The 22,533-nt window shown below is 37.1% G+C and overlaps 1 protein-coding gene across 1 annotated transcript in view; it reads right to left on the reverse strand.

The window, feature by feature from the left end:
- Positions 1 to 22,533, reverse strand: part of LOC118746846 (elongation factor-like GTPase 1) — a 435,125-nt gene that overhangs the window by 411,683 nt on the left and 909 nt on the right. The window contains exons 3-7 of the mRNA XM_036480795.1: positions 21,874 to 22,497; positions 21,467 to 21,801; positions 21,115 to 21,403; positions 20,251 to 21,037; positions 20,067 to 20,180 (exon numbers count right to left, since the gene is read on the reverse strand). Coding sequence (XP_036336688.1) covers positions 20,067 to 20,180; positions 20,251 to 21,037; positions 21,115 to 21,403; positions 21,467 to 21,801; positions 21,874 to 22,497 — 2,149 coding nt within the window. The remainder of the gene's footprint in view (positions 1 to 20,066; positions 20,181 to 20,250; positions 21,038 to 21,114; positions 21,404 to 21,466; positions 21,802 to 21,873; positions 22,498 to 22,533) is intronic.

The following is a 22,533-nucleotide window of genomic DNA, read 5'->3' on the forward strand; positions in this document are numbered from 1 at the left end:
TATATGTTGCATGCTGAGTCCAAATTCTAATGCAACTTTGCAACATTTTACTTTGGCAAATAAAGTATTTCTATGGCTGGTAGATTACTTCTAGGATTTCAATTAACTTTAATATTTACCTATGATTCTCATGTTGAATAGTTTTTTTTCTTTGTATTTTTTGTTTTGCTTGTCTTCAACAGGGATAAATTACTACTACTATAAAAACAAACTGAGCGCACATTTAGCACAAAACTTCTACATAACTAATTATGTATAGACGAAGTTCGGCAAAGCTATTTCCCTTTGTGTGGGAAATTTACACGAAAAGCAACAACTTTCATCATTGAAAAAGAACGCATATTTTATTGCCATTTGCCAATAAGTCGCAACATTGCTACCGTCATTTCCTATCGACCAAATGATTAGCAGTTTATTTGCTACATCACTGCGTTTGGTTTGCATTGCTGACTGCATACTGATGTTTGCAATTTGCAAATATTTGTTTTCTCATTAAATGCTAAATGCTAGTACAAACATTCGACAAACTACATACATTGCATAATATTGCTGTATCGATATGCAAATGTTACGCCTTATTTCCTTTTACACAGAAAAGGTAAATGTTTACCCTTGGCTATGTTGCATAAAATTATTTCTCACACGTGAGTGTCCGAGTATAGATATATATGTAGATAATTGCATACGTACATACATGCATATATGTACAGTTAGGTATGTATGTAAGTATGTAAAAATGTATAGCACTTAGCTGCGCAACGGCTATTAGAAAATAATTAACAGGATAGAAAGAAATGTATTTGTGTAAGAAAATTTCTAAATTGCTTCGATTAAGGGGTCTTCTCTAACTTCGACATGTGCTGTACAGTTGCAGGCTCTTTTTCGTTTTCAGTATTTATGATTTCTCCGTAGAACCATTGCCATTAATATTTGCCTTTGGCCAGCATTAGGAGCTCGGCCCCTTTTCATGTCCTATTCCGGCCAGATGTGTTTAGTCCTATGTCGGATGTCAAAGTAGTGGCATCTTGCGTCCACCACCCATACCAGGTGGAGGGCAAGGTTACATTATTTTATCGTTGTCGACTATAGCTACGGTGACCATTCGTGCCGATTTTGGTGGGACAGTAACGATTTTGAGAAAATTTTCCCGCTGAATATTTTTTAAAAGTCGGGACTCATAAGTGTCCCGATTTTTCATATTTGTACCGATTAAGTCCCGATTTTCAGTGTTTTATTTATTAATTTAATATTAATAATATTAATTTAATAAGAGTCTCCCTGTAAGCTGGCTCAAAAATTATTGTTCGTACAAACGTGGCAGCACTTTCGTTATCACAAAGGACATAGAATATAAGGGAGCCATAAACACAGCCAGCCTCCTTATTTTCTATGATCTTTGGTTGTTTATTCTGTCAAACTAGTGCTCTCGCTAGCTATATTGTCTAAATTTTTTAAGGTCTTTATAATTGTTTTTTATGTAGGTATTTTTTAATGAAACGATTCTAATTTGAATTTAGTGCAATTATAAAAAAAAATACTAACTCCCTCGAAAAAATCATGGATATAAAAAATATAAGCTGTATATACAGTGGCGAAAATATTAATAGGGAAGAGACATTTTCGCATTTTTTTCTTCTATTGTTTAATGTTTAGTATTTATGTTCATTATTTTTTACGAAAGTTTAGCTCGTTATCTAACAAAGACCATGTAAGTCAATATTTCAAACTTTGTACAAAAATTAGCAAAATTCGACCAAGTACCATCAATATTTTGAGCTTTTTAATTAGATATCTTAGAAACATCATGAGTACCATTGATTTTTGGTGAATTTTTTTGTGGAAGGTAAATAAAAAAAAATAAAAAATGTAAACATAGTACCTTGGATGGAAGAAAATGCGCGAAAAAAAATTTGCCAAAAATCAAGGGTACTACTGCAAACTTGCCCTTTATTGTGCTAAAACTTAATGGGCTACAAAACTGCATACTCAAGACAATTCTAGAAAATCTGATTAAAATGTTTAAAATTTTGATCAACATTTGTTAAAGTTCGTCGAATTTTTATAAATGTTCTACAAAGTTTGAAATTTTGATTCACATCTTTTGTTTTAGTTAGTAAGTTAGATTTTTATAAAAGAAATAATAAACATTTTTTAAACAAAAACTTGCTAAAATGTATTTTCCCTATTTACATTCTCGCCAGCGAAAATATAATGTGCATATATTTTTTTGATCATTTTTCAAGTTTTTTTCTCTTTGTTTTATTTTAAATAAAACTGTATTAAAAGATGTTATCCATGTCTTTTTATTCTAAAAACAAAATTGTATGTTCGGATTCGATGCTTTAGAAATGTCCCTATTTTTGGCCACAGAAATCTGGACACCGTAACTATAGCACTCACTTAGGCTCAAGACCTATTGTGATGGTTAAGAGCAAACTGCTCTGCTTTCACTTTGAGTGATCTTCGCGAATTCACGAATTACATTTTTTTTACAGACTTTAGAGCTTTTAGAGCTGCCTGAGTATCTAGGAAGGTTTCGTTTCGTCAGAATTAGGAAGGACTTTTCCCAGCTGTTCGATATCGGGACGAGGTTTCGGACTTGGCGACTCCCTAGCGTGCGGCAGAGGAGTGGACTTGGCTTGACTTTGTTGTTTCTAATAGGCGTCAGTTTCAAGAAGAAGAAACGACAGGCGGCCATAGCATCAATGAAGAATCGTTTCGTCAGAATTAGTAAGGACTTTTCCCGGCTGTTCGATATCGAGACGAGGTTTCGGACTTGGCGACTCCCTAGCGTGCGGCAGAGGAGTCGACTTGGCTTGACTTTGTTCTTTCTAATAGGCGTCAGTTTCAAGAAGAAGAAACGACAGGCGGTTATAGCATCAATGAAGAAGAAGAAGCATTCGAGTAAAGGTTTTTTCTGTCACACTCATATTTAGCCTACCCAAATTTAGCCAAAAGCCTTTGTTGAAAAACTTAGGTGAATTGTTAATGAAAAAGATTATATTTTATAAAGCGATTGAGTTTCTCCCCCCTTTTTTCCACATTACCAATATAAGTTTGGCCGAATTTTCGCTGCTCTTTTATTTAATGCTACTGAAGAAAATCAATTTTGATATGGATTTCATAAAGACATACATATGTATTTGCATACATACAAACATAAATTTTAATTTCCATTTAAACACTTCATCTTACGAGCATAGTAGGATTTAATTCCTATTTAGATTAATTTATTATCCAAATATGCAAGCAATTCAATGTAATCGAGCGCGCAAAGTGCTCAAGCCAATCAATCGTTGCATATTTTTTCACACTGCCATTGCCATTGCCATTGCCATTTTATTTTACTCTCTTATTTATAAGTAGTAAAACAACAAATTACTAATCTTTTTCCCATTTGATTGTTTATTCATTCATTGCAGAAACCATCGGCCACCGCAAAACCCACAAAGTATCACTACTATCCACACAATCAACATATTTACCTGCTGCCCGAGTGTGCGATACAGCAGGTCTGTAATGCGGTTTATGTGCGTCTGAATTACACACAACCATTGTGTGCCTGTCCATCAAGGTGAGTACCACAACGACCAAGCGTAGCAAATGAGTTTGTGTATTACATATGTATGTGAATGTGTACGAATGTATGTATGTGTGTTTGAGTGTGTTTTTGCACACATGCAACATGCAACAGTCAGTAGATTGGATGTAAGACTAAATGGACAGCCAAACAGACAGTCAAATATACAAACTGACAGTTAAACGAATGATGAACGGAACGGTGCTGCCTGACTGGCCGTGTAATGGATACACATGTCTGCAAGCTGGCAGCTGGAAGCCGAACACAATTGAAGCTGGGTGCGCTATCACCTTATACTGGCGAGAATAGCATTGTTGCATGCCACATGCCACTAAATGTACGGTACACACTAGCTTGCTGCATACCAACTGCCTGCTAACTTACCAAAGCTGACTGCTGACTGCCGCCTGCTGCATGAATAGAATTAAATAATTTCGCAATTGATTATTTCGTTTTATAAGGTGAATGCTTGATTTTTACTATTTCACTTAATTTTTTCTTTTTTCGTTTTTTTTCCCCCTCTATTTCGCATTTTACCAACGCGCCACTGCTTTGCTGGACCACCAGATACCGTGATCCCTGTTCGGCCAGCTTGAATGAGGACGATCAGCATACAACGAAATTGGTGGGCGATAGTAAAAAGAAGGTAAGTAAGTATGTAGTGGGCGACGGGTGGAATGCGCGCTGAATTAAAGTTAAAATATGTGTGGCTAAGAATGTGCTGGCGTTGTGCGGAAGTGCAGCAGCAAATTGGAAAAGTGTAGACTAACAAGAAATTGTTAAATTGCGGGAGAAGAAGACGAACATATTGCGGTTTAGCACAAATAGCAAGCGGTGAGAAATAAGACTAAACGTTGGGTATACATTCAGTTTTGTTTGTACTCTCTTTTTTGTGTTTCTTTGTAATGTAATTATTTTAAATAAGCAGTTAGACAGCAGATTAACCTGCACTTCAACTGACTTAAGTAGAGGTTAAAGTAGTCGAGATTTGTGCAAAAATAAAAATGTACGTACTTTTAGGGGCATCATGAAGTATGAGGGAAAATGTAAAAACACAGTACTCCATTTGCTAGTTGTAATTGTTACTACGATGCACCTTTCTGAGGCGCTACATTTTTGCGCCGTGGGCCATTTTTTAGGCCCATGAATATGTTGTTTAGACTAAATGTAGATAAAACTGTTTGCAGTTTTGGTAGACTCGAACTCCAAAATCTGTTATAGGCAGTGTTACCGTTGTGCGGCTAAAGTGTCACATTGACACTTTTTGGACACTTTTTAGAAATAGGCTTATTTTGACACTTTTCCAAAAAAAAAAATTAAGCGACTTTTGCCCCTTCTCTCTGACTTAAAATTCTATATATACATTTTGACAATTCCTTCATAAATTATATTTTTCATACGTGTTTAAAAATGCTTTTACTATTTACTTTTCCAATGCCTTAAAAAATAAAACCTCTAGCCAGATTTTGACTGATTTCAACCTTTTTATTATGTCAAATATTTTGTAGCTTAGCATTTCCCCTAATTTATTTGTGTTAAATTTACTATTTATTTAATGATGTAAGTACGTTTTTTAACTGCAATTTGGTTTTCATACTAAATGCAAAATACATATGCATATCGCGTCTATTTAATATATCCCCCATCAATAGGTTATTATTTTAAGAGAAGAAACTATTTTTGACAGATTTTCCGTTGAAAAAAAGCTAAAACTAACGTTAGAGTCGATTTTGTTTCGACTATGAATATGCCTTACTGAGTTTCGAAAGGTAAAATAATGAAAGTCTTTACATACATGGTATAAACGACTTGAATGACTTGAAATTTTTTTCGGCTGTGACACTTTTTTCGCGACTTTCGAAAAATTTTCAGCGGTAACACTGATTCTAGGTCGTTCGCTACTTTTTAGCCGCGTATTTTTTTATCGAACTATAAAAAAAACCCCAAGTCATGAAAATATGACTTGAAAATTATTTGATAAGCCATTTCGGAATTGCATTTAAATAACTAGTATATGATAAGTATACCTCTGAAATAACAAGCAAGCTATATGTACATTTATGTTACGCTGAGCCAAAAGCACAATGGTTTTTTCAACCAAGTTATGGTTTGATTTTTTCATGGTCAATAAGCCGATTGTAAGAAATGTGATTCAAGTTGAACATTTGAGAACAAATTCATATGTATGGTAGTGGCTGAACGAGCAGAGGTGCTTGCTGTTATTTGTTGGCTTCCAGCAGAACGAATTCCGTCAGCACGATACATAATTTTTGTTTTTTTCTGTTTTTGGTTATTTATAATTACGAAAAAGCCTCTGGGAAGTGAAGAACCAAATCAAACGACGAAGAAAATTAATTAAATTTGAACATTTGAAGACACATATTATAAACTTAGTTGCTAATCCCGTTAGAGGCAACATGTTAAAATGATAATAAAAATTGTTGTTGCTTATTTCCAAACGCATCTGGTAATCGAAAGACGTGTACATAAATTTCGAGAAGCCAATGCATTCTCAGAGAGTGATAGTTTGGTTCGTATTTTGGGGCGGTGGCATCATTGGACCATTTTTCTCAGAAAAATCCACAGCAAATGCCATTTCGGTCAACGGCGACGCATGATAAACGATTTTTTGTGGCCGAAAATTTAATAAATGGGCTTGGGCAAATGTTGGTTTCAGCAGGATGGCGCGCCATCCCACCCAGCCTATGCCACAAATGATTTTTCGCATGCCGACCTCGGTAATTGTGTTATCCGCCATCTCGGCGATATCAATTGGCAGACTTAGAGCAATTTTTTTTTATTTTTGTAACTCGCAAAGAACAACTATGTGTGCCTCCGAGTGGAGGTATGAAACTTTTCATACATGTCCTTAGACCGGATAGGTCCCCATACAAAAGAAAAAATTTAGACGGGTAGAGCAAATTAAGGCCGACAGGACATTAAAGCTATACTACTTAAAACTCTTTTCATTGGTATAACAACTTTGGAATCGGACTATAACCAAAACTACACGATAAACACGAACATTTGTTTGGCTTTAAAATCCTTTCCAAGAAAGCTTATACGGTAGAGGGGGTAATTACGACGTTTTTTTTGCGCGAGCCAATCTATGCGCCCTCCCAAATTAACCTACATAGTCTAGCCTAGCCTTGCCTAAACAAATGAAATATTGGGAGACCAGAGAAAATTCTTGTTCTTCGTCTGAGGAAGTATGCCTATATTGGAATTGAGAGGATTAAATAAAAGCGAAGGCACCAATAAATAGTTGGGTAGTGTTAGCTAAATGCATTGAAAGATTTTCTACAGTATTTATATTTTGCCAAAATATACATACATATGCATGAAAACTTTTTCTAGAATAATAAAAGAATATGAAAATAACAAGCCAAATGTTTTGAGTTTGATAGAATGATTGCAAAATATGTATGCAAAAAAAAAATATCTTTTAGGACGCACAAATATTTTTAAGTTATAAAATACCAGTGCAAATGTGGTATTTTTTCCTAATTTGAGGTAGAATTTTCCATGAAGAATGATCCTCAGGAAGAAAATCTTCCATAGGACTATGATTTGAGGCCATGAGAGCAGAAATGGCCTAACCCAAAAAAAAATATTTTTTTTTTTTGTATTTACCTACTTAAAATAGTCACAAATGTGATAAATTTCAAAATAAAGGTAGGTTGTTCCTTAATTTGATGGTAATCTATATCTAAAAATTAAGGAATAACCGACTTTTATTTAATATTTATGACATTTGCGACTATTTTAAGTAGGCAAGTACAAACAAAATGGGTTAGGCTACTTCTGTTCTCCTGGCCTCATTTATCCTGAATTTTTTTATGTTTTTAAGTGTACTGTACAAGGCTGGCATGGAGTTTCGTTGGCCTACAGTATAGATATGTATGTTTATTCAAGTGAAACGAATGACTTCTCTTCTTTTTAGACTCCGCATCAAATGATCGAAGAAAAAAACCAAACAAAAGACTTAAGACACGAACTTACATTAATGTGGAGTGAAATTGCGCTTTTTTCGGAAAACGCTTTTGCCAGCTGCTGAAATTTGCCTTTCTAACGCAGAAATAATTGCACCGTTATTATTATGTATTATTTACTTCATCGTATGTTTAAGGCTTCCCCCAACAGGATTAAATTGTGAAAAAAACGGACAACACTCTACGTTACAGATTTTTGAGTGTCTTTTTCAAAAAGATTTTTTGTAGACTAATTTGAGGCTGCGGAACATGAATTTGGTATCCATTTATTTTTCTTAGTAACCTTTTTCATTATTCCAACAGGCAATAACTTTGAAAGATCCCGAACTCAGAATTTCCCTCTATATCTCGAAAACTGGTTTTGGGAAAAATAAATGGCTATCAAATTCGTGTAGAGCAAGTTCATTTTATTCTAACGCCTCTTACAAAAGCCACTTAAAAGTCGGTGAAGTATGATATCGATGTTCTTGTATCGAGGAGGCAATTTTTTTAATTGAAAGTGCGTTAATCTCAAGTACCTCATTCTAGTACTTACCCACCACATATCAGTACCTCTAACGTACCATCCTAAAATGACTAAACTAAAGCTCGCCAAAAATCTTTAAACTTTTGCCGAGGAAGTATTTCAATTCGAATCAATTCTACACTTTTCGTCATATCTGTGGCATTTACAACTGGAACTTAAATCATTATATATCGATGTCTAGAGGAGACATATTTTTTTGTTCGAAAGTTCATTGACCCCAAGTACCCCGTTACAGTTCTTGCCCTGCAAAAATACTTTAGACTCAGGGGTGCATGGCGAACTTTTTTGATACTCAATCGAATTGGGCCCAGGTTTATTAAGTGTTTATGAACCAGCACCTGGTATAATAATAATAATAATAATAATAGATTGGCGCTTACGCATATATTGGTATTTGGCCGATTTGTGGAATGTGCCTTGATGTTGCCCCATAAATGGGAGGGACCTACAAATTACGCCGACTCCGAATGGCAATTGTATTTTTATGAGAAGCTGATTTTCATACCAGAAATACACTCGGAGGTTTGCCATTCCTGCCCAGGGGCGACCGGTATTAGAAAAACATTATTTTATTTTTTGATGTTGGGTTGAGTCGGGCTTAAACCCAGGCCCTGCGGAATGGTAACGCGCACTGCTAACCACTACATGTCAGCGGCCGCTATATCCAGCACCTAGTATATTACATAAGAAAAAACTTCTCAGCCAATTAGATTTTTTTTTTTGAAGTTATCAACCTAACAGCTGTCAGTAGCTTCTCAAGCATCTGTTCAAGAACGAACTGATGCGGGTGGTTATTATGCGTTTACCTCAGCTAACTCTCACAATTATACACATTTATTTTCCATATTTTGATTTCTGCTACAATTTTCAAATTTAGTAACACCTTCGTTGATTTTCAACACCCGCCACATTAAATGCCACTCAACGTGAATTATGTTTCAGTTAAACTCACTGCTGAAGATAAGTGCATGGCTACTCATACAAACAGCAAGGGTAGACACTTTAATACATAAATTGCAATTTAGCCACATTTTGAGATGTGGTGCAGTAATAGCACATTCTATGCAGTCTGTTATAGCTTCAGCTTGATTGTGGCAACATATGGCGCGCTTGCTAAAAGTTGTTGCTTGTTCGGCTGGTAGATATGAAGCTTAGCTGCTGAATGCAAAATTCTTGCAATTATGCCTAATAAAGCCATTTCAATCAGACGAAAATGCTTTACGGCGCTAAAATGTTAAAAATCAAGCCATCTATTCTCAGTTGCGCTGCACACTGCGATTTTCGGTTGAGTCAGTTCAATTGAATTAAATACATTTAGCGCTAATAATGCGTCTAGCTAATGTTTTAATGTTGCGAAAAACGAGCTGCACGAAGCGATTTTGTTTGGGTGCTATGTCTGGCCAAAGGCTAAATTATGCAGGTGGTATGTTGATAAGTGAGTATGCAATGTAGTGTAGTAGGCAATCTGCTGCTGTTGCCGTCTAGGGATTTGGAATTTCGTTAATACCTAGAGCAGGTAAAATGGTAATCAAAGTCACGTAAGTAGCACTTAAAGGCGAGAAGTGATTATTCTTTTGTTAGTCTTATTTGGCCAGAGAATTTTGAAGCTGTTATGGTGGTAGCAATGTGCATACATATTTAAATGTATGCGGTGTATTAAAAACCTTTTCTATGTACTATGATAATCCGTTGTCAGATTAGTTGCGATAAGATGCCAGAAAATATGCAGAAAAGAGATTTTAATTGTGGTAGAAGTCAACGGAAATGCATTAGCATTCAATTGTGAGTAAAATTAAAAATGCATTCTACTGCAAATGTATGCACATGTGTACAATGTGTACCCATTCACAAAGGCGGCTTTTTAAGGCTTGCTTCTCCAAATGTGTCAAAAACAAAAACTTGCATTAATTAATTAGATAACTTAGAACTTTAAATGGAAGGAACTATTCTGCGCAAATGTAATTTCATCAAAGGCGATAAAAAGCAGAATTTGAAGTGCAAGCGCTTTAGAGTGGCGCAAATATTACAGATAATGAAAATGCATTTCTTGCGTTCAATACTTGACGCTGCCATAGGAAAAAGATCCGTGGCTTAAGAAGAACTCTGTTGTTGTATAGTGGTCTGCTCTAAATATGATAGCCAAGCTTAGGCTGTTGGGAGATTCAATAAGCACACAGATGTTCACAATAGGCCCTTTGTTTCATGCGCTGTGTGGCAAGTGGTGCCGTTCTTTTGAAACCACATATTGTGCACGTCCATGTCATCTAATTCAGGTCATAAAAAGTTTGTTTTCATGTCACGATAACATTCGTTCATAGTAAGAACCAACAAGCAGTAAGGAATGGGTAGAAATCTATTGAGGTTCGTAATGAACTAGTCAAAAGTCTTGCCGCACTATCGTCGATCCATGCAAGAGGTGGCAAACGTGTCCTTGGTGAGATCGAAAAAGTTCGGCTCTAACAGGTCATTGCCGTTTCATAGATGTTGTCACTGTCCTGCAATATCTAGGAGCAGATTGCAACTTCTGATATAAGACGAAGGTTCGTCAAGGACTACAAATAGTTCAACAACAGCTCAGCAAGGAAGGTGAAATTTTCCCAATCACAACGAGCCTTACAGTTTAGGCCGCAATATGCCACTCCTGGAGAGCGGCAGAGAATGATGGGAAGATTTTTCAGACTATCCCCTACTGAGACTTTGTAAGGCAATGCCAAAAGGAAGGGTGTCACTCTGTTTGTATTGCCGGTATATATCAGGGCGGAAAACTAGATTTAATTTCGCAAATCTTTGTGCTATTCATTGCAAATTTCCTTAAAAAACTTAATCATTTACCTACTTGAACTAAGTACCCATGCTCAATAAATGTCCAATAAATCTTGCGTTTTTTCCCAGAATGAAAAATTAAATATGTAGTTGCACATTACATAATGGTCCATTTAAAGTAATTTGAAATTCTAATTTCCGGCAATTCTAAATGCATTAATAGTGACATCTGATAACACGCCGGCATGAAATACATATGAAACATGCGCTAATTGCAAAAATAAAAATTAGAAATAAAAATGGATTGTCTGTCTAAGCAAATCACCAGGTGTCCGCCAAATGTCGCACTGCTTATTGCCAATGCTACTGCTGTTCCGGCTGCTGTTATACATAGCTTCTGCTTTCCAACGACGAGTACTATTCTTCTACGACTAACAACATCGAATTGCATCGCGTGAGATAGAAAAGCCTCACAGCTTTGGCGTAAATTAGACGGCAATTTGATGGTAGCTAGAAGTGGCTTAAACCACGACAATACAACAATAGAAACAACAACACAAGCGACAAGCAAAACAGCAGGCAATAGAAAACATGTAAAAAAAAACAGTAGAAAAAGAATTGCAAAAAAAAATCTGAAACTCAACCACAGTGGCAGTGGCAGTGCCAGTGGCATTGGCTGCATGCTTGCGGGCAGCGTGATTGGGGCACAAAGTTGGCCCGCTTTGCTGATGCCCCGTGCGCTTTGCTGTTGGCATGGTGCAAATGCCGCAGCAACGGCGGGCTTATAGGCGCTTTGACTTTACGTGGAACCAGTTGCAAAGCGCCAGCAGGCAGACCTACATATGTATGTATGTACATATGTAGATGTGTGAGCGTGTGCGCTCTATAGCTGCTGGAAGTGTAGCAATTTCTTTATTATTTTTGTTGCTCGTTTCATTTTTAACCGACTTCCAAAAAAGGAGGAGGTTATCAGTTCGTCGGAATATTTACCGCATAACTTTGGACCACGTCAACCGATTTCGATAATTCTTTTTGCATCAGAGGTGGTCCCATACTAATCTGGTTAAGATCCGATCAGCGGATCATGAGATATATATATATATTTTTTTTTTTTTATATGAGAGTTGAAGTCGGTTTTTTTTTCCTAAAAATTACTTGTCATTATTTCATTTTGCCAATTCGCTGTTGCTCTTTAGTAATTGCTGCTGCGGCTGCCACGGGTAGCCATTGTATGTATGTATGTGAAGATTTGTGTGTGTGCTGTGGTTGCTGGTTGCTGCCTTTTAACGTGCATTTAGCTATGGCGTTTGCTGTGTTGCTTGCAATTTCTATGCGGCTGTACAACAGCATGTGTGGAAAAATCGTGATTAGCGGTTTTATTTGTCATTAAATGAGGTTTTAATGCTGTGTTGCGGCAATGCAGGCGCTTTTCAAACACTGACGCATGTAAAATTTTACTTAGAAGGGGGTTAGGGCTGGCTGTAGACTTTTTGATACACGGTCTACATTGGATTTTTTTTTTAAGGTAGGAAAATTTGTTTGGAGGTAAAAATTGTCTTAAGTAAATAAAAAAAATCTTAAGATTTAACTTGGCGCTTGTTGCGTCATAACGGGCAGGAAAACCATTGTAACCTGGCGACTAAAGAAGTAATGATTTCATTACGAGGAAAATTTTAAAATCCAGCGACTTTTTGAATATCGATAGGACAATTTTGATGCAGTTCGGTTCGTTTAAAGGAGCTCTGTTTAACTGCATCAAACTTTCCATATCGGAAAAACCGATTCAATAGACTACTGTAAAATTTTGAGCAAGCTGCGGCATTTAGTTTGTATTTGACAGCCATTGAAGGCAGATAACCACGTGAATTTTAAAAGTGCTGATTAAGTAGTATTTTTTGTAGTGTTGGAAAGTATTGAGTACTTTTTAGGATCGAGTTCTTTGGTATCGATACTTTTAAGAATCGAGTATTTTTAAGAGTGCCGAGTACTTTCGTTCAAAATAGACGTGTTGGTAACTTTAAAACGCTTAGTCTAGAAATCTCTCAAGCTGGCAGCACTTTATTCAAATTAATATATTAATCCCAATTTACGTCATATGAATGGTTAATTGTACTGAGTACAAGCATTGTACTTGAAAATTATTGAAACCTGAAATTCGGTACAAGCATTTCTAAATACCGGTAAATGTAAATAAAACTCAGTACTTTTATGTATGAATCTATTCGGCATTTAATAACGAGTACTTTAAATCGATCCTGAGTAAATACATGTATCAAAGAAGTGATTGGAACAGGGTATTTATGAGTACTGAGTACTTTCGAGTTCTGAGTACTTTCGAGATCTTTCGTGAGTACTGAGTACTTTGGAGTACTCAATATCGATACTTTAAAAAATCTGGAACTCTCGATCCTTTTGAGAATCGGCAATACTTTTGGTATTGACGTCCTAAAGAGATCGTCATCATCGATAAAATTCATGGAAACATATTGGACGATCGGATAAGGAAAGTGTGTGAGGTAGTTGGGAGCTGTAGGCATCTCAACTGAGTGGGTAGATCACATTTTACTGGAATATTTGAAAATAAAAATGGGTGCCACGCTTGCTCACCACTTTAAGGCAGTGTTTGGCGATGTTTAGCCGCAATCCGAACCACAACACACCAGACACCAAAGACCAATCAAAAAGTGCACCGAAGAAGGTGGGTCTGTCAGCCAATAAGATCATGGCCACAGTTTTTGGGGATGCACACGATGTCATTCAAGTCGATTGGCTTGAAAAGAGAAAAACGATTTTGGACAGATTCGATATTGATTTGAGGCAAAAACGACCACATTTGGCCAAGAAAAAATGCTGTTCTATCAAGACAATACACAGTGCGGTCAACATAGAAAAAAATTCGTCAATTGGCTGCGAACGCCTACCCCATCCACCATATTCACCAGTTTTAGCACCCAGCGACTATTTCCTGTTTTCAAACCTAAAGAAATGGTTGGGCGGTAAGAGATTTGGGTGGGCTGAAGACTCACAACTGAAATAAACACTTATTTGGAGGACTTTGAAAAAGCTAGAGGGACTAGACTCTGTTGTTAAATAAAAGGCTTTTTGCCGAAAAATATATCGTTTAATCGAAAAGTCACTAACTTGTCAAATTGCCGTCGTACATATGTACATATATCTTTAGCTATACTCGAATGAAAACTTTCTATACCAACGCCGTCGGTGAGGTAATGACACTGGCAAAGCAACCACGGGTTTGCTGAAAAGGCCTGACAGGGTGCTATCAAGACACCTTCTCAGACAAAGAAGAAGAGATCTGCGAGCCCTGATCTGATCACCATAGGCGCCATCGACGATCCACTGTATACATCTTGTTTGGAGGATGACGATAGTACAGAACATTTTCTCTGCCGCGGATGTATTGAGAATGGACGCGCTACGTGCCCTTTCCCTCGAAAAACTGCAAGGTTCATAAACAAGTCCGATAAGTTTGCAGAGGAGTAATTAATGCCCACTCGTTCTATAAATGACTATCTCCCAATTCTCGCTCTAGGCCTTTAGTATAATAGGCAATACTGCCTGAGTGCTTGCAAAAATTGTTTTTGGCTTTTTCTGCCGCCCATAATTCTATTCCATTACATTTCATAATGAAATGAACGAGCAGTTATTATCTAGAAAAGTGCCGAAGCTTTTATGAATAACAAAAATTGTACTTGGCTGTCGTATATTTGATAGGTTAAGGATTGAGATTGGAAGGGAAAAACAAATGTCAGATTGGAATGAAATTTGATATCCAAAGGATCCTCGAGTCGCTGATTACAAAATTGAAATCAGTTTCCGAAAATTCAAAATGGCAGATTCAGTAGGGCGAATGGATTTTTTTTTAATTTTTAGATGTTTATGAGATTTGATATAAAAATATTCCTCGAGTCGCTTATTACAAAATCGAAAACAGTTGTTAAAAATCCAAAATGGCGTATCTAATATGGCGGTTGGATTTTTAAACAACTTTTAGATTTTTTTTAAATTTTCAGATTTTGATGAGATTTGATATACAAACATTCTTCGAGTCGCTTACTACAAAATTGAAAACAGTTTTTAAAAATTCAAATTGGCGTATCCAATGCGGCGAATAGATTTAAAAAAAAATTTCAGGTTTTTATGAAATTTGGTATCCAAAGGTTTTTGAGTCGCTAATTACAACACTGAAATAAGTTTACGAAAATTCAAAATTCAGATTTTTATAAAATATGATATTCAAATTTTCTTTGAGTCAGTGATTACAAAACTGAAATCAGTCTATGGCGCATACAATACGGCGAAAACTTCAAAATGGCGGCGGGATTAAAAAAAAAAATTCAGATTTTCGGGTATTTTGATATCTAAAATTTCTTTCAGTCGCTGATTACAAAACTGAAATCCGTTTTCAAAAATTCAAAATGGCGTATCCAATATGGCGAATGGATTTTTAAAACCTTTTCCAATTTTTTTGTAATTTGATATCTAAAAGTTCTTTTGTCGCTGATTACAAAACTGATATCAGTTTTCAAAGTCCGTACCGGGCGGCGTTATATGTACATCTGAAGCATCTACTTGCTTTTGTAATGTAGTGTAGCTGCGAGGTTTATGTAATGAAAAACTATTTTATTTTTTATTTAGTTTTATTAGCTGTTTGACCACACGCAGCACATTTATTCGCATACACGCAAGTAAGCTTACTATAATCGATACTTTTCCACATTTCGTTTAGTTTTGTTATTATTTTGTTTTCCTACTAACACTCAAACTAAAAACACATGTTCGCTTTTTCTCCCTTTTTATCCCACGTTTCAAGCAGGCAATTACTTTGGCGAAGACATGCGAGGCCACAACAGAGATGCGTGAGTGCAACTCACCCAAGGATTGGTCCCTATTGGCGCTACAAAACATACGCACTGGCAAGTCACATTATCTAATCATCTGCAGGTGTCCGGATCATTTCAAAATGGGTAAGTTTCCGGCGGCGTGTAGCACACGAGAAATGGAATGCGCGCTGCGCAATTAATAAGCAATTTTCCAAATAAACAATTAAATGCATAATTCCATAAAATTGATAGATAATAGCTGCATATCATACTCATGAGCTAATTAAGCTAATACACTTTTGATTAATTCTTGACACTTTCCTCCTTCTATTTCTCGCTTCTCGCATGCACGCACAGAGGGTCCCATGGCGCATGATCAGCCCAAGTATGCCAGCGTGCCCGGCATACGCGTCTTCGGTATGATGTGCGTGAAGCCCGGTTACTCCGTACGCAAGCCATCCTCACAACCGCCCAAGCGCTACCAACTACAGAAACCATTCTATCGGCCAGGCACGCAAAGCAGCAGCGCCTACATCAATGTGCCACAATATGGCGTTAAAGACACCTATGGCCGACCAAGCTCGTCGTCATCGTTGGCGGCCACTAGCAATTATCATGCGGAAAATAGTTTCTCAAACCAACACCAATCAGGCGGCTATCAATATTTGAATCGACCAGACACTAGCAGCAGCAACATTAATCCACATCAATCGCTCAGCGTCGGCAACTACCGACCGGATACACTCTCGTCGATTAATAATTTCCCATCTGGTATTTATGGGCGCAACAATGAACGCAAAGGTGAAACACCGATTGAGGCGGTCAAAGACGAGGATAAATCGTTGCATACCAGCACACAACAATCTGCTGAAACTGCAGCGGCTGGTGGTGTCGGCAGCGGTGGCATCGACGAGACAACGTCGTCGAGTGCGAACTTAAACGGCGACGATTTGGCTGCTGCTGCATCACAGCAACTGAACGAAGAGGTGGCACAATTGCGTCAGAAGCGGGCGGTGGGCGATGGTGCGACCCAGGATTTCGATAATATTACGCCCGAATTCCCGTGGGATCGTGTTATGGAGTTTCAACAGACAATCGTCTGGGATTGAGATGTAGGCGAATAAAAGAATAGGTGAAAGCGAAGCCGCAGGCGGTGGCGGCGGCGGCGGTGGCGTTTAAGTAATTATCTTTTCGTTTACATTTTTTTTTAAGTTTATTATTTAAAAGTGATCGCGGGATCGGTAGATGCAGGAATAAACTAAATAACTGGTAGTAGAGAGTAAAGTAAGCAAACAAAAGTAAACTTAAGAGCAAGAAGTCGCAGGAGGAGTGCAAGTTTTGTGCAACAAAACTTTAAAGTTAAAGAGGCGTCTTTTTAATAGTATAACTTAAAAAACATATTACTGTGACTGAACGAAAAAAATTTAAAAAATAATAACAATAATCGATAAAATATAAATCGATTAAAAAAATCTCACAGAAGTGCGAAAGAATATGAAGTAATATAGCTTAAATTTTATACGAAATGCATAATAAATAAGAAAAGAGGCATAAGAAATGCGTGAAAATATTTTTAAACAATTAAAAGCGAAAAAATATAGTATGTATATTTAAACAAATATTTCGACTAAAAAAAGTAAACATGACTAATTTTGAAACATTGAGTCAAATTCAAGCTTAGCATTTATCTAAACATAGAGGCGAAAGAGTTGTTGCTAACCTTAAATCGACTTTAATTTATTTGCTCGAGAACGTTGCGTCAACAAAAAAAACAGCTAACAATTAGAAACAAAAACCACAAACTAACTAAAACATAATAATATAACTCTCAAACAAAATAGCTACTAAAAAATTAAAAAAAAAATCATCATAGCAACTAAGTAAGTTCCATTATCGACAAACGTTTATCGATATGCTAAATGACATAATTTTGTGCGAAAATATTTTAGCGTTTTTTATGCCAATAATATTAAATGCAAAATACTAAAATATTAATTTTACTAACTAAATACCGTTCGTATATAACAAATTAATTGAAGCATTTCGCTAAATCCATTGAAGTGCTTTGATTCATTTGTTTTAGTCTCTTTTAATTTTTATTCATTATGCTCACACTACACACATATATACATACATGCCTAGTTAATTTACGATTTAGTGTGAAAAAATACTTTAAAACAATCGAATGAAAGAAAAAATAAATAAAAAACTTTAACAATAAACGATTTAGTAATTTTAATTTAATAAAAAAATATATATTTATTTTATATTTACATAAAATTTAAGCAGCATTTATTAGTAATTAATTTTAGTAACGATATAAACGCAATAATTTGCATTTTGTAATTCGCTTGTAATTTGTAATAAATTATTTTTTATTAAAAATATAAACAGGATTGTTTTATAATAAATTAATAATATTGACCAGGGCGAAGCTTTGAATTTAATTAAAGGCCAGAGGCAGGTTACTGCAAACAGTGAGAGGTAAGGAGCCCTTTAACCGGGCAAAAGTTAAATAGGAACTACCTACAACAAAAAAAAATCGCTTAACCAAGAAAAATAGTTTTAGGTTACTCCCCTCATCTCCGTAGGCAGCTAGACTTCACAGAGCCTTGGCTAGAAGAAAAAACGGTGAATGTCAAAGGACGTTAAAACTAGCAGAAAACTTCTACCCCTTCTGGCCATCACTAATTTTCGGGGAAGAATGCGCCGAGGGTGCGCCAGAGCAGCGTAACATCCTTTATTAAGGAGGCCACAGAGGCACTTGCGACGCCCAGAGTTTTCCACCATTCCTAAATGTTTTTGAACCATCCTGATTCCCTAAGCTATCTAGGCTCTCGTAGAAATGGTCCCCCAGGAATTTGAACCGCTTACTCCGTAGTGCAGCGCACTCAAAAATTAAGTGTTGGACAGATTCTAACTCCTCCTTATCGCTGCAGCTTCTACAGAAATCGTTATATGGTACTCCAAACCTGGCGGTCATATGGCAGAGCGAGCGCAATAAAGCCCAAAATGTGCAGATTTTTCCACCTGCTGTTGCTGTTACAGATTTTTAAGGGATATTCGGCATATAAAATTTGTCGTTGCCGGCCCTAATGCTTTGATTCCAACTTAACTGTCAACAACGAATGAAGGTTTGGATAGAGCTGGGTCAATAATGCTTACCAGTTCTGCCGCCATGTAAATTGCATACATATATCTCAGCCTGGACACCGCGGCAGTGATCTGGGAGTCCATAGTACTCTCCCAGAGCTCAGAGCTTTCATATCTGGCCAAGGACAGACACTCTAACATCATGCTCTAATATTATTTAGGGAATTTATACGCAGTTACAATAACAACATTCACTCCCTGTCTCTCCTTAATCAGTTGGGTTTCATTAAGGCTTCAGGGGTAAACTAGCATTTATTTATCATGACGTTTAAGGGCACAATAGACCCAGGAGCGCAACGCAAGTCATCCAATATATCTGTCGTAACCTAAAGAGCGGTGACCTGAGCCTCCATAACTGCCCGAATAATTGTCAGATTGTCACTCACAAAGCTACAACGCCAGGGTTTTGTGTGTGTCAGACATGCGCTGCGCAAAAATTAAACGAAAGCAATATAGGAGATTCTTGAGCTCGAAAGTTCCTGAAAGTAATGGGCTCTGCTTTGAACTGGTAATGATATGACGGCTCCGCAGTAAAAAAGTCTAAAAAGAAGTGATTTTTTCTGACAGGTTCGTCCACCATACGAGAAACATACCGAGCACAGAAACTAAGCAGAGAGTACACTTTCCGTAAGGATGCGATGTTTTATTCTTCTTGGTTTTGAGATTAGATTGCCAAATGATACCGAACACTTGGAGCACTAGCTTTAGCCTTAGATTATAAAATAAACAAATAATTCTCTACGAGCGGCGAAAGGAGAGAGCAACGGACGTTCCCACAACTGTCGGATCTACGTAACCGGAACTACCCAGATTTATATCTGGCCAAGGACTATCACTCCAGCAACACTCCCCGAAAGTTCTTTGAGGAATATGTATGCAGTTACAACAACAGCAACGGACGTTGCTGTAGTAGTATCTACCTCCTATATTTTTCCTTTTGAGGTATGTTTTTAACCGACTTCACAAAAAAGATCACTGAAAGGTGTAACCTCACAGGTGGTCCCATATTAATTTGGTTTAAGACCGATCATTGGATCATGGAGAAATTAACGATAATCTTAAATTTGTATATGAGAATTGAAGTCGGTTTTGTTTTTTGCTTAGAAATTACTTGTTAATTAATATGATCGTGAGCATCAAATTAATTGTTGTATCAGAAAAACATTTACCATAATAATAATAATTTAGAAAAATTAAGTATTTTGACATACCTAGAACTTCAGCATTGACCACAATATTGCAGCTGTACATAGGACTAACCAGACGTTGTGGTTGTGCCTGGAATGCCATGCGACATGACTCTTTCGACGCAGTTAACACTTGTCCTATGGAAGCACAAGAAAAGAAATAAATATTAATTAACGAATATCTATGTAAAAAGAAATGTTAACAAACCTGAAAAAGGACCATACGACTTGGAATTCAAATCCTCGTTTGCTTCCACGGTCCATTCGAGCACAACAAAGGCCACACCCTGCATAGGCTCTTCACATAGCGGGCCAGCAGCGGTCACCAATTGAAAACCGTTAACAAATGAACTATTATAATCCCGACGTACATCAGACACCGCTTTGGCAATGGCATCTACATCAATTTGATGTGTGAGTGACTGCCAGAAATTTGGTTGTTCATAATCAGTCAAATTCAAGAGGATGTTCGTGCCGCAATTTCGCGGGCCTAGCGCCCAAATGCGCTCTACGAGCTCTGTTGGCTTTAGCGCAGTTAAGCCTTTCAAATCGAACTCAGTTAAAGCATTGGTAAGTTGAGTTTTTATTTGCGCTATTAGCGTCGAATACTTTTCGGATACAGTAATGCCTTTTACGTTCGTCGCTAATTCTTTAAAGAAGCTAATATATTTATCCATTATGTCCACAGCAGTCTGGGGCAGTGGCAAAGCTATAACACGTATCGTGCCAAACTTGTTGGCTGTTTGTTGTGTGATAATCTTTTTTGTTATATCCTTGTCTGTAGCTGTTTTTATTATGGCTTCGTTCACCATATCGATAGTGGCTTCAGGCACTATTGTTTCGCGGAAAGATACAATGGGCTCGGACACATTTACTTTAATCTTTGCATAGCTTTCCTCTAGATCCCGCACACATTTTTCTACATGCACTTCACCTAGTGTAGTGATCACATGCTCGCCAGTTGGCGCCATAGATACCTCAACGCATGCATCTGCCTAAATTTATCAAAGAACAGGATATTTAGTGAAAACGCTTCATTTTTTTCTATGGTATCTCTAGCAGTTCTTATTACCTGATTCAATAATTTCAGCCCCTTCACAAGTTTGGGCAAATCCTGTGGATTAACGGGCTCAATAGCTACACGCAAAATGGGTGTGGCCATTACACTTAACTCGCTAAATGACGTACAATTGATGGTGCTGCTCAATGTTGCTGTTTTAATAATATCTTCATCCAAACCGCCTATGCCCACAATGTTACCAGCAGGTACCTCATCAAGCGCCTGTAGCTCACCACCCATAAACAAATACAGATCCCCTATCGTCACTTCGCTTATGTAAGGCGAGTCCGGATTCAGCTGCCTAAAATGTAAAAAAAATTTAATAAACAATAATCATGAGAATGCACTAAATTTTTATACTAACTCTTTATTTCTGGGATCATGTTTGGGCGCCAAATTGTACAGTCGCATACCCGTTTTAAGAGTACCACTGAAAATGCGCGCAAAAGCAATGAAAACATAATCCGCCTTTTCTGGTGGCTCCTGCTCGACATTTTTTTGGACCTCAGTTTGTGCAGATGTTTCTTCTACATTCAGTTGCTCTATGCCGACGGTTAGATTTTCCAGTTCGGCCTTTTCAGCAAACTGCTTTCGCTCTTCAATCCGACGACGCACTTCTTCACGCCGGGCTTGCAACTGTTCCTCATTCAAACGCTTGGGCTTATTTTGAGGCAAATGTGAAACGTGCACTGGCGTCATCTGTGGATAATAAAAATGAAAATAATATATAAGAAGTCATACACATTTGACCATGATAATATATGTACATACCTTAGAAACAAACACAATGACGTTAGGGCTCTCATCGCTGCAATGTTTAAAATCTTCTTTCAACAACAAAGTTTCTTTAGAATATGCATTCAACGCTACATTGCGTGGAAATAGCAATCTTTCGGCGCGTTCATCGGAAATGACATTTGGTGGCGGCACATGTCGCACCACCATTTCCAGCACAGTGCGATCTATGGGCAACCACTGTCCGAAAACAGTTTTTATTTGTACTTTGGGATCCGAAATACGTAAATCACGAGCCTGTAATTTTATACCCAATTTCTCTGCGATAATCGGTAATTTTTCCTTATCTTTGCGTACTGCTATGATATCATATAGACTCCAGATATTTTCTAAAACGAATTGCACAAACATAGGTTTCTTAGCCTTTTCTTGTGCACCGGCAAGTGCATATTTCTGTTTGGTGTTGTAGAAAAAATCACCCCAGAGAACTTGTTCGAGATCTAATTGCGTCATTTCTAAACGTTTTGAATATATTTTGGCGAAATCGCTCACCGAGAAAGCCCAACCATCATAAGCGGAACAAAATATGACATTACCGGCAGCTGGAGAAAAATATAAATTTGAATCGTCGACTTCTTCCAATGCAGACTCATAGTTGTCCTGTAAGTATAATGGTTATTAATATTTAATTAGTAT

The sequence above is a fragment of the Rhagoletis pomonella genome, unplaced genomic scaffold, assembly GCF_013731165.1.
Source record: "Rhagoletis pomonella isolate Grant_MI unplaced genomic scaffold, Rhpom_1.0 Rhpom_scaffold_00011, whole genome shotgun sequence".
Lineage (NCBI taxonomy): Eukaryota > Metazoa > Arthropoda > Insecta > Diptera > Tephritidae > Rhagoletis > Rhagoletis pomonella.